The sequence below is a fragment of the Arachis hypogaea genome, chromosome 2 (genome assembly GCF_003086295.3).
Source record: "Arachis hypogaea cultivar Tifrunner chromosome 2, arahy.Tifrunner.gnm2.J5K5, whole genome shotgun sequence".
NCBI lineage: Eukaryota > Viridiplantae > Streptophyta > Magnoliopsida > Fabales > Fabaceae > Arachis > Arachis hypogaea.
In genome coordinates, this window is record NC_092037.1 from 7,335,382 (window position 1) to 7,352,089 (window position 16,708).

Below are 16,708 nucleotides of genomic sequence, written 5' to 3' on the forward strand. Positions count from 1 at the left end.
TGAAGAACGCTTCTGTCTCTGCCGAAGATGAAAATGGTGACGCTTCAACCTCCTCGTGACGAATCTGCCTCTCGTGATGACGGTCCTCCTAGGGTTGGGTGTCAGGCGCGCGAGTGAGTGCGAACGAGGGAACCGGACGGCGGAGAGAGTGTTTGAGTGAAGGAGGGTAGCGGAGAGAGTGTCTGAGTGGAAGAGTGAGCGTGGAGGAGAAACGGAGAGGGAGAAGGAGAATCTGAGTTTTAAGAGGAGAGTGAGTGAGTGATGGGCGGTAAATAGGAAAGGGTTAGGAATTAGGGTTTCAAAACTAATATATATACTAGAGATATTTTGGTCATTTTGTATATGCGGGTATTATACGGGTCTCCATGGGGCGGGGAGCCGTTTATTTTGCGGATTCCCGTCTCCATCCCCGTCCCCGCCCTCCACGGGTGAAAAAATGTCCCTATTCCCATCTCCCGGCAAGTAAATCCTCGCGAATACTCGTTCTGTCAAAAAAAATTGTCATCCCTAATTCTATAGACTATGTTACACAAAAACCAAAAAAAAATATTTTTTTATTATTTTGTTTACCGTATTCATCAAACTCCAAATTATGTTTATTAATGAGTAATAATTCATATGCAGTTATATTAATATAAAATTAATAATTAAAAATTATTAAATAATAATTTAATAAAATATATTAAATTATTTAACTATTAACTTCATAAAAAAATTTATAAATTTTTATTTTATTAATCATCATATTGTTTGTGGGATTAAACTATCATGAATTAGCTTGATTTTTGTTGGGCCTAAATTAATTGATGTCAACAAAAAAAAGGACTAAGACCCATATTACAACCTACGTACAACTGACTGATGAGATAAGAGATACAATAATATGGACTCTCGTTATCATTATCTCAACTACATGGATTGTTTAATGAAGCCCAAAATAGCGCCGCCAAGGGCGACCAAGTTAAACTCACTTACCGGGACCAAAAAAAAAAAAAAAAGAAACTGACTGACACCTTCGCAGAAGAAGAGAAGTCGCTCGCGAAGCAAAAGCTGAAGCAAGTTGAGCACCGCAATTGACATCGAACACCATCCCAACACACAAATACAGTACATTTTTGTATTTTCCCTCCATCTCCTTCCCAATGCTCTTTGCCTCTTTCGTTATTGGTCCACCTCACCTCTCTTCCGGGGGTATCACTGTAAATATCAATTTCCATTCTCCAACAAAACCAGTTCCACCTCCTTACCCTTCCTTTCCTCTTTCCCTTCCTACCTCTACCTGTTACTGCCACTGCTGCTAAAGCTATCTACTAAGAGAGAGAAAGAGGAAGACTCTCTCTTTCCTTCGATTCGAGGGTTTCTCTTTGTCCCTCGAACAAGAACCACCGCCAGCTGCAGCGGTTACACCCGCCGCGAACGAATTCCCGTTCTGTATGTTCTCTCTATCTATCAATTAATTCTACTTTGATTTCTAGGGTTTATAGATCTATCCCCTCCGCTGTTCCAATTCTGTTGTGCCTTTCGATCGTGGAGTTCTCTCCACTGGAAAATTGATCCTATCATTTGGCTTTTTCTTTTCTGCGAATTTCCTGCTTTAGTTCTTTCAGTCAACTCTTTCTGGGAGAACTTTCTTACCTTTGCGTTGGCTTTTTCGATCAATTTTTTTTCTATGAACTTTCCTTTCGAGGTTTTGATAACTTTGTGATGCCGATTTTAGTTCATCTTAGATCAATTTCTCGATTAAATGTTACTACTTTTTCTTTCCCCCTTCTTGGTATTGGAAACAAAAATTCTCTCTTTGATCCCTGGTAAAGGAATACGTTATTATGGAATCGTCGGTCAATGTTTCTAGAGTCAATTGACTGCGATCATAGTACGAATTTGAGAAGGCAGTCTTATTTCAGCGTGTGGGGTGAGAGTCTGCTATGACGGTTTTGAATTGAATTTCCTTAATTGATATTGGGCCGATTAGTTTTTGTTCCATGAAAACTGTTAGTAAAATATGCTAGCTATGCATGCTACAGTTTTAGGTGTATTGGTGTTTTTCCTTAGTGTCTCGTGTAAATGTGAAATTTATATAGAGCAGATAAAGTGAACTGCTGTGCAGCATGTAGATATGATATGAAGATTTTCATTATTGACTTTTGCCTTGTCGTTCATTCCTCATTTTTTTTGGGGGTGTGTGTAGTGCCTTTTGAGGTGCATCAATCATGTTTGGGCGTGGAGCAAGAAGGAGCAGCGATAACACCAAATATTATGATGTTCTCGGTGTTTCAAAAAACGCTAATGAAGATGAAATCAAGAAGGCCTATAGAAAGGCTGCAATGAAGAATCATCCAGATAAAGGTGGAGATCCAGAGAAGGTAAGCCTCTTGGTATTGTTAATGCCAGGGCATGTATTAACATTTAACAGCAAGGTTCCTAATCTCTCTTTCAAGCAGATCAGCAGATAACTTGAGCATGCTAAAATTTTCAATTTATAGTCCTTTTGTTGTTCACTTATGATTTTGTGGAAGCTTTTGTGATTGAAATTTCAATCATTGAAAAATTACCTGTTGTGGATTTTGTCATTGTCATTGCATTTATTTTGGTTTCATACTAAAATATACGGTTCTTATTTCAGTTCAAGGAGCTAGGTCAAGCTTATGAAGTTTTAAGTGATCCGGAAAAGAGAGAACTGTATGATCAATATGGTGAAGATGCCCTTAAGGAAGGAATGGGAGGAGGAGGAAGCTCATTCCATAACCCATTTGATATTTTTGAATCATTTTTTGGTGGAGCTAGCTTTGGTGGTAAGATGTTCATTTTGACAATAGTATTGTTTTAATCTGTAAATCTTTAATGTGTAAACACCGATAAGCTCACTATTACTATATCTCTTAATAGGTGGTAGCTCACGAGGTAGAAGACAAAAGCATGGTGAAGATGTTGTGCATTCTCTAAAGGTTTCCTTGGAGGATGTTTATAATGGCACAACAAAGAAACTATCTCTTTCTAGAAATGTATTGTGCCCGAAATGTAAAGGGTATGCACTTGTACTGATGTTGTGTGCCTCATGTTATTGTATCATACCATCTTAAATTTCGCATTTGAATAATTTCTCTCAGTTCTCTTTCCCATAAAGAAATTTCTGTTAGGCTGATGTTATATTTTTGTTGTAGAATTTACCATGTGCATGTATTCTTATGTTGTAATGTTATGATTATCTACTTGGGTGATGTTGACTCAATTATTTATCCAATTCATGTGAAAAATCATTTTTCTATTGCTTCCATAATGACTAGCTCTTAAATATTTGATCCCACCATGATAAACTAGGTAAAGTATGCTAGAGACATTTATCATACAGCCTTTGTGTTGTGGTCAAGCTGTTTACACTTATTGAACTCTTATTTAGGTTTTAGTTACTTCATATTTTTATTTATTTCACTGATACTAAGGCATATAGCTAATAAGTGATGACAATTATCTGTATTTCAATTTTCGATAAATCAGGAAGGGTTCCAAAAGTGGAAATGCTGGTAGGTGTTATGGATGCCAAGGCACGGGTATGAAGATTACAACAAGGCAGATTGGACTGGGCATGATTCAACAAATGCAACACATCTGTCCTGAATGCAGAGGAAGTGGTAATGGAAGCTTCATTTTACTTTTTCCATTAACTTGATTTTTGCTGTACCTTCCTATACCTTATCTGTCAATTCATGCAGGCGAGGTCATTAGCGAGAGAGATAGATGCACTCAGTGCAAGGGAAACAAGGTCTCCCAAGAAAAGAAGGTGCTTGAGGTGCATGTTGAGAAGGGGATGCAACAGGGCCAGAAGATTGTGTTTGAAGGTCAAGCTGATGAAGCGGTAGGTAGAAATTACAGTTCAGAATTAAGCATATCGTTATCTTTTACTTATGTATGGTTGTATACTATGTTAATTCTTTGTAAGATTGGCTAAAGTTAATCATCATAGTCCACTCCATGGGTGTTTTTTAAATTAATGTATGCGGCCCTTTTGCAGCCTGACACAATCACAGGAGACATTGTTTTTGTCTTACAAGTGAAGGAGCACCCACGATTCAAACGAGAGCATGATGACCTCTATATTGAGCACAGTCTCAACTTGACCGAGGCTCTTTGTGGCTTCCAGTTTGCTGTCACCCATCTTGATGGGAGACAACTATTGATCAAATCAAACCCTGGAGAAGTCATCAAACCAGGTACTATCTATAGATAATTTTGGGATTGTGCTTCACTGGAATTTCATTCTATGAATGTAGTTTTGATTCACAAATCTCTTATAAAATCTGCAATGTAGGCCAACAAAAAGCCATAAATGATGAGGGAATGCCACAACATAATAGGCCCTTCATGAAGGGTCGTCTTTACATCAAGTTCAATGTGGATTTTCCAGACTCGGGGTTCCTTTCCCCTGACCAATGCCGATTATTAGAGACGATATTACCTCAGAAATCCAGCAAGCAGTTGACAGATATGGAGCTGGATGAGTGTGAGGAGACCACATTACATGATGTCAACATGAAGGATGAGATGAGAAGAAAGCAGCAACAGCACTACCACGAGGCATATGATGATGATGATGATGAGCAATCCATGCCTCGAGTGCAATGTGCTCAACAGTAGTGCAGTTCATGCTATTGCTTATTTTTCATCTTGCATGGTTATTTTCTGTGTTCATAATGCAGTTATTGCTGCGTCCCAGTTTTTACCCGTAGGCTCCGCTTGGTGTTATTTAATTCACAACAGCTCATAGAAGATTGCCACTGTTTATTTAGATTTTGTTTGTAATATTTAGTATATCAAAATTTAAACATCCCTTCGTGTTATTGTGCAATGGTGTTTGTAGTTCCTGGTTGCATTTCTTCTTCACTGTGGTCCAGTGGTTCTTGGAATTATCTGTGATTTTTCGGATGGAAAAAGAGAGAAAAACAAGGGGGGAGAGAGAGAATGGGGAAAAAAGAAAAAAGAAAAGGGGGGGGGGGGGAGTGGTGAGGTTGGAACATCACACGACGACGGCTATGGCAAAATGAAAATTTCCTGTGTAGTGTTTGAAACCAAATTTATTAATTTTATGTTATTTTCTCTTGCAATAAAAGCTTTCTTTTATTTTCATGAAAATTTAAACAGAACTTATAAGACCATTTTGGTCATCATAAGGACTAATTATTTAGAGATTGTTTGGAAATTATTTGAATGTGAGAAAATAATCTTATTTCTTTTAATAGAATTTATTTTTATTCGAGATTCAATTTTATAATTTGAAATAATTTTAACATATTAATAGAATAAAATTCAGTTTTAGTTTGGAATAATTTACATTTTTTCTTCTTTACAAAGAGAAGAAAAAAGACTAAATAGGTGTGTTAAGACAAAATTGGAACAATTAATTGTAAACATGGATATTTTTTATGTTTGACCTATTAAATTTATTTAGTGGGAGAATTGATTTTAAAATTAATTTTTTTTGTCTCATTTATAGACAAAGAAAAAGTGAAAATTAAAACTCTTAAAAAAATTTAAATTAAATTTTTTTATTTGTTTCAAAGTAAAAAAAAAATATTTCTAATTACTGAATAAGTTTTAGTTCATCGGTTTCCAACACAAGCTCTTAAAGCCCATGTATAATATTTCATTAAGTGCCTGGCCCGTTGTATCCTTCACGCCTGTAGTGTTGCATTGATGAACCCTTCGGCCTGCGTTAAATTCCAGAAGAATAAGTCAAATATACAGTCTCAAAAAAATAAGAGTCCTTGAAAAACAGCAGATTTTTTTTTTATTTTTGAATTATAAAAAGTCACATTACACATCTTTAATATTATTTAAAAAAATTTTAATTTTTTAAAAAGTTAATTCACAACCTTTTAAAAAAATAAAAATATATGCCTTTTTCTTTTTGATAAGTTATTCTATCAATTTTCTAAAAAAAATTGACTACAAAACAAATATATCTACTTTCATTTTTGGCTCTATGAAAATATTTCTTATTTCTATTGAAAATATTGATTTTTCATCACCATTTTTATACAAGGTTCCATCTATTAGAAACGGATTTAGATCCTCTAAAGTTTAAATTTTACTTTCAGAGAGTAAAGTATAATCTTTTATCTTTGAATAGTTTCTCTTTCATATTTATTCTTGGTCCCACTTATAAAATCAATGGTAAGAGATCACAATTTATTTTCTAAAATAAAATTCAAACTTTAGAAGATCTAAATCCATTAGAAACACTAACCTTCTATCATCATTTTCACGAATAGTTTCTCTTTTATATTTATTCTTGGTCCCACTTATAAAATCAATGGTAAGAGATCACACTTTATTTTCTAAAATAAAATTCAAACTTTAGAAGATCTAAATCCATTAGAAACACTAACCTTCTATCATCATTTTCACGCAATGTTTTATCTGCTGGAAGTATTGGCCTCCACCACCATTCATCTGCTAAAAGTATTGACTCTCTACCACCATTTTAAAACAATATTCCATCTGAATCTGAATCACCTCCTGCATATATTCTTTCCGGTTATTTTTTTATCATTTTACCACTCTATTTTTATTATTAAATTTGTATTTAATATTGTGTGTGGTATAAAATTTTAGTTTTAATTTTATTTTTTCACATGTGATTTTATTTTTATATAGATTGCTATTATTTTTAATTTTTTATAGTTAGTTATAACAAGTTCTTGACCCCAATAAAGGAGAAGACTAATAGGAGTAAAAAAAATAAAAAAACAACAACAAAATATATATTGACACACATTTTATATTTATTTTTTATTTTTATCTACTATATCATACACAATAAATCAGCATATACTAACTAACTACACAATAATTTTTTTGGAATTGCCATCAAGATTATTGTGAATTAAAATTTTATTACTATTCACCACATACAAAAACACCCTTATGGGTGAAGGTGAAATAGAAGAACCAATTTCTAATGATATTACGTGGCAAGAACTAATTGTCTAAAAAATGGAACTAATAAGAAAGCAAATAAAGAATGAATTGCCTAAACGATTGTAATCTTATTGATTAGATTATGTAAAATCAACATTTAATATTGAAAAATATTTGTTATCATCATTTATTTTAATTTTCATTTTCTTGTATAAAAAATTGTATTTTTTGAGTTATTTATCCAAACGCTATAACTTTAAAATAAGTACTTCTATAATTAAAAATTTAAATATAAAATAATCTATTTATAAGCTGCTATTAATAAAAGTCTTTATACTTTAGTCTCTTTTTTTTTAAAAAATTATTTAAATTATTTACTCAAATTAAACCTAAGTTAATAGTTATGAATTTTCATCCAAAGAAACAAATATAACGATATGCTTTTATAAAATATTTTATATTATTAATACATCAAAATTCAACTCTAATAATGATAATAGTAATAATAAAACTACATTATAAAAATAAGAGATAAGAAAGCTAGGAGAATAGATCTTTTCGATTTTTTTTCTTTTAAGTGATGTGGTTAAATGGTTTTTGTATCATACAATATCACTTATATATTTTTTTTTTCTCCGATCCCACGTATATAATGAGAGAGCACATTTTATAATATCAATTAAAAGAAAAAAAAATTAAGAATCATTTCTAAAAATCTAAAAACAAATATAATAAGTGAAATTAATTGGTTAATTTGAAAGCGTTGATAAAACTATCGCCATATTATGGGAGTAATACCACTTTCGTTATTCATATTTAACTTTACATAATTAAGTAGCCTACAATACGTAAGAGGAAGAAAAATCCTCTCATATAATATACTTAATCAATCATTTTATAGAGCTAATACGAAATTGAAACTATTACAAACTAAGATTGATGACTTCGGCCATTGAAACAGGCACCATTTCAGCAATAACCTGCTCATTGTGAAAGAAATAAACGAGATGTGCGGAGCTAATGTCATATTTTTCTAATGTCATATTGATGACTACTGCCTTATTAATTAGGCCAATTTTATGGTGCTTATGAGTTTTTGCCTAAATATTGTCTAACTTACTTTTTGTACTAAGTTTTAATTTTTTAAAAATTATTTATTTTTATATCTTTTAAATAAAATAATAACTTTTAACCATTTTTAGTAAATAGACACCACATTATAGGCACTATAGCATTCACCTATTAATTATATCTTTTAACAGAGATTTTGGTTCGCATCACTTTCAGCGTAAATGTGGAGTAGCAACTAGCAAGTTTATAGAATACATTTAGAGAAAAGAATAAATAAATGATAACCATACATAATCAAATTGAGTTGTTCTAGTAGTTAACTTATTAGTCTGTTTAAATAAATATCGAGAATTAAAATCTTGTTTTATTCATACAGTAACCCATTTATTAGTGATAAACTTTTAAATGAAGTTCAATAAAAGCAAATTCGCGACGAATTAGTATATAAAAAAATACAAATATTATTAAAAATAATTAAATATTTTTATATATTTAATTAAATTATTTATATATATAATACACATTTGTATCTTAAATATTATTTTTAGGATGATTTACTTTAATAAAATAAATAGAGTTAAAAATTAAACAGATGTCTAAAATTAGAATTAATTACACATTTTGTTTTAAAATATTTTTATATAAATTAAATTAATTAAAGTCAAATTATTATATAAACTATTAAATTAAATTGACCTAATTTAATTTATTAAAGAAAAAACGAAACAAAAATAAAATCATACTAAATCAAATAAACCTTTTTCGATTTATATAAAGATACCCATACTATACAATGATAAATCTAAATCATATTTATTTGATTTACTAAGTAATAAATTATGCATTTTTATTGGGTGAATTGTGGTTGGAGTGTCCCACCTTATCTAAATATCAGGCAATAATTATTTATCTTATGAATATATATATATATATATATAAAATATCCGACATTATTACATATCGAAAACGACTCAGATAAAGATGCTTAAAATATTTTTTTAAAGATGTTTTTATGTTGTGTTTTAATTGGTTTCTATATAATTCATTCGATGCTTCTCACTACATATTATTAAATTTCTCAAAAGATTTTTTTCCAAAAATAATAAAAAACATTTAATTTGGACTAAAACAAAAAAGTAATAGATTAACTATTAGATTTTTTTTAAAAGATTATTTACATAAAAAAATATATCACATTTATCAATATATATATATAACAAGCTCTTAAAATTTTTATAAATAAAAAAATAATTAATTTTTATTCGTATAATATATAATTAATTGTATATATAAAAAGCTCTTAAAATTTTTATAAATAAAAAAATAATTAATTTTTATTCGTATAATATATAAAACAATTACTATATTATTATTATATTATAGATTAAAATTTACTAATTTAAATTTTGTTTTTATTTTTAACATAAGCATTAGAAATAAATAAATTTTTTATAACAAGATATAATGTAACAAAATATATATAATATTAATTAGTTTTTAAAAAATTTTAAAAAGATGGTTTTTTTTCTAATAAAGTGTTATTAAAAAATTAACATTATAAAAACTAATTTCAACCAATAGGATATAATAGGTTATTAAATATATTTAATACAAAACACATTGAATATAAATTTTTATTGAGTTTAAATTTTAAATAATTTTTAATTGAATTTCGAAAATTTTTATTTTAAAGAGTTAGAATATTTTAACATCATTTTTTCGTATCTTTTTAATTGAGTTTTTGATTTTTTAAATTATAAACCTTATTTATAATTAAGAGTAATGTTTTAACACAATCAATTAGTCACACATATAAAAATACAAGAACAATTCTATTGTCATAATTATAATCTAACTTTATAAGTAATACAATACAATAAAACTATATATAAGTAATATAATTAAATTTTATCTACATCTATAGTCATATTTCATAAAAATATAATTAAATTATATTTATGTTTATAATTAAAATATGAATAAAAATACAAAAATGATCAGGATGGTTAATTTTTTTCGTTCATAATTTTTTTATTATTTTTGTTGTGAAAAGTTTAATTATTTTAATAATTAATTATTTTTTAAAAAAGATAATTAAATAACACAAAAAGTTTTATTAAGAGTAATTTATTTATATATGATTAAAAAATAATTGAATAATTATATACGGTAAAAAATTAATATTATTAAAAAATAAAATTAAAATTTATTTTAAAATTAAAAATAAATTTTATTTAAAAATAAAATTAAAAATCATGGTTTTTTTTCTTTTGTGATGAATAAAATTATTAAACTCGTACTAAAATTTATTCTAATAAAATTTATTTTTATTCTACTAAACGTTAAATAAACTATTGAAAAGAATTTTCTTTCCTCCATTAGAGAAGAATGATAAACTTTCATACTTCTATTATGTTATGACAATAATTTGGCCTGTTATTTTTTAATGTACATAATAATAATAATAATAATAATAATAATAATAATAATAATAATAATAATAATAAAAAACAAGTATATCACAGTAAAAAAAGAAGCACGTCACCAAATAATTTATCATCCGAATTATATATGAATCAAATTGACAATATGAGAGCTAACACTACAAAAATCGATAACAAGGTTAGGGACTTACAAAACCTTTCTTAAGATCATAGAAAAAAAGGTTTATATTTGTGTGATATATAAAACAATTATCATATTATTATTATTATTATTATTATTATTATTATTATTATTATTATTATTATTATTATTATTATTATTATTATTATTATTATTATTATTATTATTATTATTATTATTATTACATTATATATATATATGAGCAAAAAAAGTCAAACTGTTTTAAAGTAAAATTTTCTTTTAATATTTGATTAATTGTTCATGTATTTAGTACTTTTTTTTTACACTTCCTCTTAGTTAAAAATATAATCATTATAGTTTTTAAATTATTATTGCTAGGGGTGTTTACAGATGGGATATGGCTGAAATTTCGATCCAATCCGCACTAAACTCATTAGATCAAATTCGATATTTGCACTTTTTATGTTTGGATCAGATATCAAATATATCCATAAAATAAAAAATATTAAAAAAATTATTTTTATAAAAAAAGTCAATATTTTTTTTGTTTACTTTTTTTTTAAACATATTTACTTCTATCTGATTAGAGTGTGGATCCGATTCGATCCAATCCGATCGTCTTAAAGATCAGATCATATCGTCAAATTATAGATCAGATACAGATAAATACTGTAGATTTATATGGATATGACCTAATTTATGAACACCCCTAACTACTACTATAGGTTTATTGTTGCAAAAGAATGCTTATTTTATTATAAACCATTATTAGATCTTAATTAACATTAAAACAACTTAATTGTCAACAAAGAGATAATATTTATTGGTTTCTGAAATTATGTTCGTATTTTAATCCATAGTTGTAAAAACCGAACTGGATCGGCTGGTTCGACCGAAAAATTAATGAACCGGACTAGAATCAGTTCGGTTTACTCCTTGGACCGTTTAAGGAATAAAATCGGTGTGAACCGATAAGAACCGGTCTAACCGAACTGGTCTACTTGAAAAAATTTTTAAAATGTCTCCACAAGGTCTCGAACCAAGAACTTGAAGTAAAAGCAACCTCTACTTGCCACTCAGTTATTACACTTCTAAGTACTATATTTGACAAATACTTATTATATAGTATACATAAATATCTAATTTAATTTAATTTTTGTTTTTTCTATTTTTAAAATTAATTATATTTTAATTATATACCATTATTAATATAAATATAAATTTCACTAAAAATTTGTTAACTTACTTGATCTATTTTATTGCTAATATTGTGATTAAGGTTATTTGTTTTGATGTTAGTGTTAAAATCTACTGATATTATAGTTAGATGATAGGTTTTGTGAATTAATTATTTTTTTATTGTGTCAAAATAAGATACTATTATAGTATTAAAATTTTATGGTTTTTTATATTAGTTATTTTTAGAAGTTGAGACTTGATTCTTCATAAAATGTTAGTGAAGATATGTATTTCAAATTTTAATTTTAAGTTTTTAACTATTTTATATTTTATATTTACGTGAGACCGGTTTTATCGGTTCAACCAGTGATTTATCAATTGAACCAATAAACCAGTGAACCAGTAGCTTGACCGGTTCGATCACTGGTTCGGTTCTAACAACTATGTTTCAATCTAATTTCAAAAATTTCGATTTACTCAATTTAGTCTCCCAACTTAATAGTTATGACTCACATTGCTTCCTAATCTTATTTTTGTCACTGTCTCACAAAATCGTTAACGACATGTTGAGATGGACTAACGACTGCTACATTATACATTCTAGCGACTATTTGATGTGACAATTGAAATTTTTTTTACCTTATTTTTTTTTCAACTAAACACTTAAAACCCTAATATGAGTTATGGATACCTAAGTTAAAAAATCAAATTAAGTAAATTGAAACTTTAAAAATCAGATTAAAATTTGAATATAACTTCAAAACAGAATTTTAACTTATGTAATGATTAATTTAAATGAGAATCAAATAAATCAAAATTCAACATAATTTTTATCAATGTTTTCAAATTCGAAATTTCTATACCAAAATTAACTAGAATTTTTCTTTAAATTAAAAATTTAATAAAATAGTGACTTTAATTATCTTAACCAATGTCCTAATTAATTACTTTTAGTCTTAAAAAAATTGTATATGAGAAGAAAATAATTAATTTGTCTACTTTAATAAATAGTTATTTTACTAAAATGAAAGAAACTATTTTTTAGAATTTTTTAAGAACTAATTAATATTATATATATTTTGTTACACTACATTTAGTTATAAAAATTTTATTTATTTCTAATACTTATATTAAAAATAAAAAAATTTAAATTAGTGAATCTTAATCTATAATATAATAATAATATAGTAATTATTTTATATATTGTACGAATATAAATTAATTATTTTTTATTTATAAAAATTTTAAGAAGCTTGAGCTTGTTATATATATATATATATATATATATATATATATATATATATATTTTGATGAATGTGATATATTTTTTTTATGTAAATAATCTTTTAAAAAAATATAATAGTTAATCTATTATCTTTTTTATTTTAGTCTAAATTAAATATTTTTTTATTATTTTTAAAAAAAAATTTTGAAAAATTTAATAATATGTGATGAAGAACACTGAATAAATTATAAAAAACCAATTAAAACACAATATAAAAACATCTTTAAAAAAATATGTTTTAGACGTCTTTATCTGAGTAACATCCTTATGTATTAACTCGCATACATTTCATTCACTATTAGATTGGATTAATAATGGATGAAATTGTATGAGTAGCGTGATAATTTAAAAGAAAAATTAAGTATTTATGGCAATGAAATGTTTGAAGCAAGTATTGGAAAATAACGATTGGAATAACCAAAATTCTATAGACCGATAGACGCGTATATTAATATGAGTTGTCCTGGGTATTTTGTTTATAATATCTTATAATTCGTTGTGTCATTCGTGATCATAATGCCTAAGAAAATAGTGTAATCAGTTGTAGGATATTTTTTGGACTATTTCTCCTATTATAATTGAGTTGAAATATATATATCTCTTGCCATGGGCGATAGTCTTTATTAACATTATTATCGTTCATATTTTAAATAATTTCCAAACATTTTAGTGTATGCATAATACATGTGAAAAGGAGCGCTTTTTATTTTTTTCTACTTTTAATAAAATATCTATACATTAATTAATAAATGGTGCTTTTGTGCAAGAATCATGAGAATAGTGCCACAATATTCTAATGAAAAATATAGTTCATACTTTTATTTTCATTGTTAACACATGTATGTTTCGATTATAAATAGAGGTGTCTTAAGAATATTAGTTTAAAGAATTAAATTAAAGTAGAAAGTTTGAATATTTTAATGTATTATAAAATTCAATATATTGAAAAATTAAAGAACTCAAGGTTTGTTTGGCCTGTGATCTGTTTTGTGTTTTTTTTTTTAATGTTTAAAAGGAAAAAGATGAAATGGAAAGAGAAAAATATGATTTTATATATGCTATATATTGTTTTAAGGGCAATTTATTAAAATAAATAGAATGGGAGAGATGTTTACCAAAATGTGCAAATCTGTTTGTTGTTACGTTTATGTGCAAAACCGAATTTATATGTAAACCGTGGCAACCCACCACGGTTTCTAAACACGCATAAACCGTGGGAGGTCACCACGGATTAGGAGCAAATGGATTTACATGTAAACCGTGGTAGGTCACCACGGTTTACGAAGACAAATTGGCTTGCATAAACCGTGGGAAATCACCACGGTTTATGAGGAAACATATTTGAACGTAAAACCCGGTAACCCACCGCGGTTTACGTGTGTCTATATATATAACTAATCCGCGGAAGGCAGGGACGGATTCATTAGGGACATCAGGAAAGAAAGTGGGTTGCTGGGTTGTAGAGAGAGTTTGGAAAAAGTTTGGAGGTGTGAAGGAGAAGTGGGTGGTGGGGCCAATGGAGGATGAGGATCGATTGTACCGACTAAATGGCATCGCTCACGTGGCAGGATATATCGACGAAGAGGTTAGTTACTGTTATTGTTATTATTATTGTTATTAAATTTAATTCTAATATTATTATTGTTATTAAATTTAATTCTAATATTAAATTTAAATTTAAATTGATATTATTAGGAATATTGCTAGTAAAAATATTTTATTACGTTTATTTGTTTTGTGATTCTGATTAATATTATTTACGTTAATATTAATGTTATTATCGGTACTGTTAGTAATGCATATTTTATTATGCTTATTTATCTTCTTAGTGTGGTTAATAGTATTTTTGTACAATATTTTATTATAAATATTAATATTTTATTCAAAGATATTTTTTTCTGTATTTATATTGTTAATTTGTTGTAATGAGTGCATAGTTTTCTTAGCTTCAGTATTTACTACACAAAAACAGAATCAATGAATTTAATGTGAGCAGTCTAATAATTTCTACGAAGAATATGTTTGTTGTTGTTTGTAATGGTTGTATGTTAAGGGATTTTGTTACCGACGTTTTGCAGCCTAGTAGGGTTATTACCGCCGTTAGGCGGCAGCAGAATATGCCCTTACATGACCGGATTATACCGTATCTGGAGACTGCGGGCTTGTATCATCTTGCTAGGCTAAACAGTCAGTGGTTCTGGGTTGATGAGTCTCTGCTTAGCGCATTTATCGAGCGGTGGCGTCCGGAGACCCACACGTTCCATATGCCGTTTGGTGAGTGCACCATTACTTTACAGGATGTTGCGTATCAGCTGGGTTTGCCGATTGATGGTGCACCCGTTAGTGGGTGCTTGACTGAGTTTGAGAATCTGATGGAACACGGTAGACCAGCATGGGTCCGGGAGTTGTTCGGGGAGTTACCTCCACAGAGTAAAGTGAAGCAGATGACAGTGTGCTACACATGGTTCCACGAGAGGTTCCGAGTTCTCCCTGCAGATGCTACTGATGAGACCGTGCGTGTATACGCACGCGCTTATATCCTGATGCTGTTGTCGTCTTAGCTGTTTGCGGACAAGAATGCAAACAGGGTACACCTTCGCTGGTTGCCTTATTTGGCATCATTGGACGACTTGGGCAGATATAGCTGGGGCTCCGCTGCACTAGCCTGGTTGTATAGGTGTCTTTGTCGTGGTACAAACAGAAATGTCGTTAACTTGGCTGGGCCGCTACAGCTACTACAGTCTTGGATTTTCTGGAGGTTTCCCACTTTGAGGCCCACTGGTTTTGACCAGTTCGGTTTTCCTCTTGCTTCTAGGTATGGTTTAAAAATATGGCGTTCATAAATTGTAAAAAATGCATGTGTTATGGTTTGTTTTGACATCATTTCAATTTAAATTGTAGGTGGGCCGAGTTTGTTCCGAGGAACAATGCAGGGGCACAGAGATTAGTTTCCGCACGCCTTGCACTTGATCGACTGCGTGTCCACGATGTGAGTGATTTATTTATTACTGATAGTTGTACTAGTTTTTCTTACATGCCACTGCCTCATGAAAGTCTTACTGTTTCTATGCAGTTTGTGTGGGAGCCTTATTCTTCTGCCGATGTTGTTGCTGTTATTCATCCGAAGATACTAGCTGACGAGCACCGACGGCTATGGACGGCCGTCACTAGCCTGATATATTTTGCTGCGATCGAGTGGCTCCAGGTGGATAGGGTTCTACCCCAGTTCGGCGGTGTTCAGCATCTCCCAGATGTAGCTTTGAACATAGATTGGCTACATGCGAAGGATGGTAGGGGTGGGGACCGGTGGTTTCCAACATATTATCAGGAGTGGCACCAGCTTTGGGAGAACAGGCATCAGTCAGTCCTATGGGTCGATCGAGTGCTCGACCCTGGTCCATCAGCAGATTACCTAGAGTAGTGGTGCCGTGTGGCGCACAGGTTCCTATCCCCAGATGTAGCATTTCAGGATCCGAGGCCGATTGTGTTGACTGAGGAGGCGCGTCACAGAGGGTTGTCCCAGGCACCTCCTAGAGTGCACGTTTATGACAGACCAGATAACAGACGAGTCGATCGGCGTCGCCGTATTGGGACCCGGACCACCGATCGCGAGTGGAGGGAGTTTGCCGACCGATTGGAGCAGGACGTTCCTGGAGCTGAGGCTGGGGATCC

The 16,708-nt window shown here is 29.6% G+C and overlaps 2 protein-coding genes across 2 annotated transcripts; both read left to right on the plus strand.

The window, feature by feature from the left end:
• The first annotated feature begins 993 nt into the window (after positions 1-993).
• Positions 994-4,843, plus strand: LOC112735558 (chaperone protein dnaJ A6). Its single transcript, XM_025785090.3, has 8 exons — positions 994-1,431; positions 2,189-2,363; positions 2,624-2,792; positions 2,887-3,025; positions 3,496-3,629; positions 3,711-3,853; positions 4,010-4,208; positions 4,307-4,843. Exons 2-8 carry the CDS (start codon positions 2,211-2,213, stop codon positions 4,630-4,632), a joined length of 1,263 nt encoding a protein of 420 aa, XP_025640875.1. The 5' UTR covers positions 994-1,431; positions 2,189-2,210; the 3' UTR covers positions 4,633-4,843.
• A 9,740-nt stretch (positions 4,844-14,583) lies between these two features.
• On the plus strand, positions 14,584-16,457 carry LOC112721162 (serine/threonine-protein phosphatase 7 long form homolog). The gene is made up of 5 exons (XM_025772235.1): positions 14,584-14,621; positions 15,090-15,555; positions 15,613-15,851; positions 15,938-16,025; positions 16,110-16,457. Exons 1-5 carry the CDS (start codon positions 14,584-14,586, stop codon positions 16,455-16,457), a joined length of 1,179 nt encoding a protein of 392 aa, XP_025628020.1.
• The last annotated feature ends 251 nt before the right edge of the window (positions 16,458-16,708 follow it).

What these genes read in the sequence shown, in the direction of transcription:
- LOC112735558 (XM_025785090.3), top strand. Translation starts at nt 2,211, where the DNA reads ATGTTTGGGCGTGGAGCAAGAAGGAGCAGCGATAACACCAAATATTAT. An exon ending in TTGTGCCCGAAATGTAAAGG is followed by an intron (nt 3,026 to 3,495) that starts GTATGCACTTGT and finishes TCGATAAATCAG; the next exon opens with GAAGGGTTCCAAAAGTGGAA. An exon ending in TGGAGAAGTCATCAAACCAG is followed by an intron (nt 4,209 to 4,306) that starts GTACTATCTATA and finishes TCTGCAATGTAG; the next exon opens with GCCAACAAAAAGCCATAAAT.
- LOC112721162 (XM_025772235.1), top strand. Translation starts at nt 14,584, where the DNA reads ATGGCATCGCTCACGTGGCAGGATATATCGACGAAGAG. An exon ending in CAGGATATATCGACGAAGAG is followed by an intron (nt 14,622 to 15,089) that starts GTTAGTTACTGT and finishes TTGTATGTTAAG; the next exon opens with GGATTTTGTTACCGACGTTT. An exon ending in GGTTTTCCTCTTGCTTCTAG is followed by an intron (nt 15,852 to 15,937) that starts GTATGGTTTAAA and finishes TTTAAATTGTAG; the next exon opens with GTGGGCCGAGTTTGTTCCGA.